General features: G+C 42.6%; 1 protein-coding gene across 1 annotated transcript; it reads left to right on the forward strand.

Annotated features, from left to right (window-relative positions):
* The first annotated feature begins 1,098 nt into the window (after nucleotides 1-1,098).
* LOC136512063 (ruBisCO large subunit-binding protein subunit alpha, chloroplastic-like) lies at nucleotides 1,099-5,402 on the forward strand. The gene is made up of 8 exons (XM_066506066.1): nucleotides 1,099-1,253; nucleotides 1,482-1,635; nucleotides 2,184-2,305; nucleotides 2,410-2,617; nucleotides 2,745-2,890; nucleotides 3,026-3,332; nucleotides 4,168-4,619; nucleotides 4,921-5,402. The coding sequence occupies exons 1-8, from the start codon at nucleotides 1,200-1,202 to the stop codon at nucleotides 5,209-5,211; spliced, it is 1,734 nt and encodes a 577-aa protein (XP_066362163.1). The 5' UTR covers nucleotides 1,099-1,199; the 3' UTR covers nucleotides 5,212-5,402.
* Nucleotides 5,403-5,627: the final 225 nt, after the last annotated feature.

A 5,627-nucleotide genomic window follows, 5' to 3' on the forward strand; every position in this document is an offset into this window, starting at 1 on the left:
CGTGTGGGCATCGTCGTCGTTGCCGCGCAAAGTCCTGCCTTTGGCACTCAAGCTCTGCCTCGGCGGCCTTTAGGTCCACTTGCAGAGCCTGGAGGCGAGCGTCTTTCTCTCAAAGGTAGTTCACGCGGCTGTGGGGACTCTGGTCCAGTGGTGTGAGCTCATGCGCCTCCTCGACGGGAATCTTGCCATCGATGTGGTAGCACATGCACGCCGGGGCGTAGCAGTAGATGTCGTCGGAGTCGTACTCCGGATCATTCCCCAAGAGGATCTCAGGGAAGGTGCATAGCGAGGAGATGTCGGCCCCCATGACGCCAGAGAGGATGGCGCTCCATGGCGCCTCACGGCTGACGAGGTGCTCCAGCTCCAACTGGAAGGATATGTTTAATAGATGCCACATCAAGGCAAAGTTTGGTGGCCAGATACTTACAACTGTGGGTATCGATCCAAATGAATGCATCTTCACAATTGCAATTGGTATCGTTGAGGTGGAATCCCTAGAGACAAGGAAGTAGTTCCTGCAAACTCCGAAAAATGACCTTGTCATTGAAGTGGAATGGAATAGAGAGGGAAGACTTGGGATTCACCGTAAAATTTACCTAGCCACCAGTGCACACATGATCCTCACATGCTCTCTCTTCCACGCTGTACGTTGACAATGCCTGCCACGTCGTATCTAATCGCTTGGCGAAGGGGTATGAACTTACAGTGAACTAAGAACGTTTATGTACCCAAAAATATACTACACCCCCAAAGTTAATGGATCTGGTGTTTTTTACTTTTTTCTACCCTTTTGTTTTGTTATGGGATGGTAATATAGTTTTGTTTTACTTGACACTACTATGCTTTATTTTACCGCCACATGGTTTTGGTTGTTAAGGTACTCTACTAACTTTTTCTAAGAAAAGTAAAATTCTCTATGCCATTTCTCCTCTCACAAAAGAGCCCTTTTACTAATTTATTTAAATTTAAAAGAACTTCTAATTTGCCGAACAAGAACAAAATATGCTGAATGTTCTAGAAACCCCTTACCCCGTCTGTCTCCAAATCCCTCCCTCCCTCTCACTCCTGCAGTCCGGGTGTATAAAACCGCGTAACCTCATCTCTAAAACCCCGCCTCCAAATCCTCCGCCTCGTCCGTCGTTCCCCGCACCTTATCCTCTCGACTTTACAGCACCTGCTCTCAGCTTCTCCCTATCTCAATGGCATCCGCGAATGCCATCTCCACCGCCTCCCTCATCTCGCCCCTCTCGCAGGTCAGCTCCTCTCCGTCGTCCAGCTTTCTAGCTTTTCCGCTCTGCGATTTCCTGGACAACTGTTTTTTGGTTCCTCCATTGCGGTTCCTCGGCCGGCGAAGACCATCCCAATTGCGGTCTCTCGCCCAATTTGGGGCCTTTCTTGTTCGTTGAATTGTGGTTTCCTGATTAATTATGTGCTTCCTGTCTTTCCAATATGTAATATTATTTCTTGTTGGTGGCAAGCAGGGCAGGGCGACGAGGGCCAGGTATGGCCGGTCACAGCGGTTCGTGGTGCGTGCGGAAGCCAAAGACATCGCCTTTGACCAAAAATCCAGGGCAGCGTTGCAGGCCGGCGTCGAGAAGCTCGCAAACGCCGTCGGTGTCACCCTCGGGCCACGAGGTAGTCAACGCCTACCGCCTTGCTGCTACAGCCCATGCTGTCTGTTCGATGCTCAGCTGTGTTTCGTCACGGCTGCTCATAAAGAATCAATTGCATTTCCTCTCTAGTTTCTAGAATTACAACTGGCACTAACTCGTCCCAGGTCTGTCCCCGAGAAATTGGAAGCCACTGATTTGGCGCAACTTAACTAACTGATGCAACTACTATTGTAGTACAGTAGGTCTAGATAAACTTGATTGGTGCATTGATTGCTAAAAGACATTGTTTCAAGAATTCCAGGAACATATTGTGCTGTAGAATAGAGACAAAAGATGGTTCTCTTCGTTTTCATTCACAGTGCACGTACAAACACAGTTCTCCAATCAAGAGCTCCTCTCTGAAATTGAATTAGCTCTTCCATTCTTCTTATTTTACATTTTTAATAATTTCGTAAATCTGATCTGTATTTCCAGTTTTCCTAAAATCTTCCGTTTCCAAAAAAAAAAAAGTTTCCAAAGACATGTCTGAAAAGCAAAACACCATTAATCATCAATATAATGTTTTCACAGGGAGGAATGTGGTGCTTGATGAGTATGGCAGCCCCAAAGTTGTGAATGATGGAGTCACTATTGCCCGGGCTATTGAGCTGTATGATCCAATGGAAAATGCTGGTGCAGCATTGATTCGTGAGGTGCTTTCCTTTTCTTTCTTTCGTTTAATGAACATGTGGTGTCATCATGTTATTTGAGGATTCTGAATAACAAAGTCGTGTTCTCCACTTCTCTGTTGTTAAAGGTTGCTAGCAAGACCAATGATTCTGCTGGTGATGGCACTACAACTGCTTCCGTCCTTGCTCGTGAAATCATCAAGCTTGGCCTTCTAAGTGTAACGTCTGGTGCAAATCCTGTGTCACTTAAGAAGGGAATAGACAAAACAGTGCAGGGTCTAATTCAGGAGCTTGAGAATAAGGCTAGACCAGTCAAGGGTGGTGGTGATATCAAAGGTGATTCTTTTATTTTCATGTTAGACTGTTCATCATTTATTTATTTTCACTTCGCAATGTAAATTTGTAACAAAATGTGTATTCAAAACATAATTAATGTCTAATTTGGAGCTGTTCTGTTTTACAGCCGTTGCATCTATCTCTGCTGGCAATGATGAATTTATCGGATCCATGATTGCTGAAGCAATTGACAAAGTGGGGCCTGATGGTGTTCTATCAATTGAATCCTCCTCTTCTTTTGAGACTACCGTTGAAGTTGAAGAAGGAATGGAGGTTTGTAGGGAACTCAGCTTGTACAGTTCTTGCATCTATATGTATGAAGTAGAAGCTTCTGATTTATAACATCAAAATGGCAATGCATATTTACATATACTATCACATGTTCTCAAGTTTTCTTGAATATTGCAGATTGACCGCGGTTATATTTCCCCACAATTTGTGACAAACCTCGAGAAATCTATTGTGGAGTTTGAGAATGCTAAGGTTCTTATTACTGATCAGAAGATCACAAGCATAAAGGAAATTCTTCCGATTTTGGAGAAGACCACACAGCTGAGAGCCCCTTTGTTCATTATTGCTGAGGACATTACTGGTGAAGCTTTGGCGACTCTTGTTGTTAACAAGCTTCGAGGAATTCTCAATGTTGCAGCGATTAAGGCTCCAAGCTTTGGTGAGCGGCGGAAGGCTGTACTTCAGGACATTGCCATTGTCACAGGTTTGTCTTGCAACCGACCATAATATTACATATTGTCATCATTCTCTAATGCAGTTGCATTTATTTTGGCTGATAAAAGTATTGTAGTATGATTTCTGCAATATATTTATGCATTAAAAGTATACATATCGTGCTTCATTCTCTGAGTAATGCTGTAACAAATAAAAATAAAGATATTATTTTATTTTTCTATATAATTTGTACAAGGGCCTTGCCTTTTTCTCAATACATCCAATAGATCTTTAGTTTCATCAGCTTGCTATAGCTTCTTCCTAATATTGAACAAAACTGGGTGAGAATGCTAAATGACCACACCGTCAGAGGGCTATGTTAGTTGTGTGGATGCCAATTGAGATTGCATGGTTTCATGGATCACATTCTTCATCATGAATGTCAAACTTCGTACAAGCATCTGATGCGAAAACATGATAGAATTAGAAGTTAAGCTCACCATCTCTCAGTGTTAGAATTACATATAGTCAATTATTCATTGTCATGCTAGCAAATTGTTAAAATTTGTTACTTAGCTCCATTACTCCACTTGAAGCCCTGAACCCTAAATATTGAAGATTTCAATAGAAGTGACAGCCTGCAAGAGAAACAATGGTTCATTGTGTGTACTTGCATCAATCATGATGTTTCAGATTACTGAACATTATTTCAACTCCTGGCAAGTGAATGCTGGAATACCTAAATGGTATCCTCAAAGTTGGTTCAGATTATTTGTTTATGCTAGACGTTTTGGTTATCAAGGCCCTTTGTTTTAAAATTTGATAATAATTGGCCATTTATTTCTCAGTTTCATTTCGCTTATATCATGTAATTTCACTTTCAGGTGCTGAGTTCCTAGCAAAAGATCTTGGTTTGTTGGTTGAAAATGCTACAGAGGAACAACTTGGTACAGCAAGGAAAGTCACGATACATCAGACTACAACAACCCTCATAGCAGATGCAGCCACTAAAGATGAGATCCAAGCGAGGGTTGCACAGCTAAAGAAGGAGCTTGCTGAGACTGATTCAGTTTATGATACTGAGAAATTGGCTGAGAGAATTGCTAAGCTTGCTGGTGGTGTTGCTGTTATCAAGGTTGGAGCTGCAACTGAGACTGAGCTTGAGGACCGCCAGCTAAGAATTGAGGATGCAAAAAATGCCACTTTTGCAGCTATAGAGGAGGGCATTGTTCCTGGAGGTGGAACGGCATACGTGCACCTATCTACCATTGTCCCTTCGATCAAAGAAAAAATTGAGGACCCTGATGAGCGCCTTGGTGCTGATATTATTCAAAAGGTAACTTGGCTAGCATATTTATAAACTGATCAGTGCCTATGCAGTTAGATGGTATGAATTGTATTTGCCAGAGGTCCAATCTCATTAATATGTTTATGTGTGCTGGTAAAATGTGACTAGGTCCTATCATCTAGGATGTGCGTTGCTATGTTTGTGAGTAGATATATACCATCATAGTGTGTGTTGCTGGCATTGGAATTTATTTAGATAATTCAGACTAGTTCTTGTCGCAGCAGACACATATACTGGATCCTGTAGAGCTATAAATCATATTTTTACCCTATCTTATCTACTTGTGCAGGCATTGGTAGCACCTGCTTCATTGATCGCACACAATGCTGGAGTAGAGGGCGAAGTGGTTGTTGAGAAGATCAAGGACAGTGTGTGGGAGGTGGGCTACAATGCAATGACAGACAAGTACGAGAACCTGATTGAGGCCGGTGTGATCGACCCTGCTAAGGTGACTAGGTGTGCACTCCAGAATGCGGCCTCAGTAGCTGGAATGGTCCTAACCACACAGGCAATTGTTGTTGAGAAGCCAAAGCCGAAGCCTCAAGCGGCAGAGGCAGCAGAGGGAAGCCTTGCCGTGTAAATTTTAACATTCTTGAGGCGGCTGTCTAGACGGTTGAGATCAGTTGAAAGGGTAGAACTTTGGTTTGAGAATTTTGGTTCAGGTCCACTGAAAGGTGTAGAGTAGGGTTGCCATTTTGCAGATGAAGAGTAATTTTACTCTGGTCTGAACTTGTCCAAATCAGAGAAATTTGCATCACCATTTTTCAAATACGTTCATGGCGATGATTGATTGTGCAGGTAGAGTATATTTTTAGTTCGTCAACTTTTATGTTTGTCTAACTTCAATCCAACTACAAAAACAAGTAAGTTTGACATCTCAACCATCAATACTGTTCCATTCTAACCTCTCAGCTTGGTTTTGGTGTTGCGCAATCTCCGTTGACTGCATATAGGATCATTTTACTTAAGATTGTGTCTATTGAATAGTCGAATGAT

This window comes from Miscanthus floridulus, chromosome 16 (genome assembly GCF_019320115.1).
Source record: "Miscanthus floridulus cultivar M001 chromosome 16, ASM1932011v1, whole genome shotgun sequence".
In the NCBI taxonomy this organism is placed as follows: domain Eukaryota; kingdom Viridiplantae; phylum Streptophyta; class Magnoliopsida; order Poales; family Poaceae; genus Miscanthus; species Miscanthus floridulus.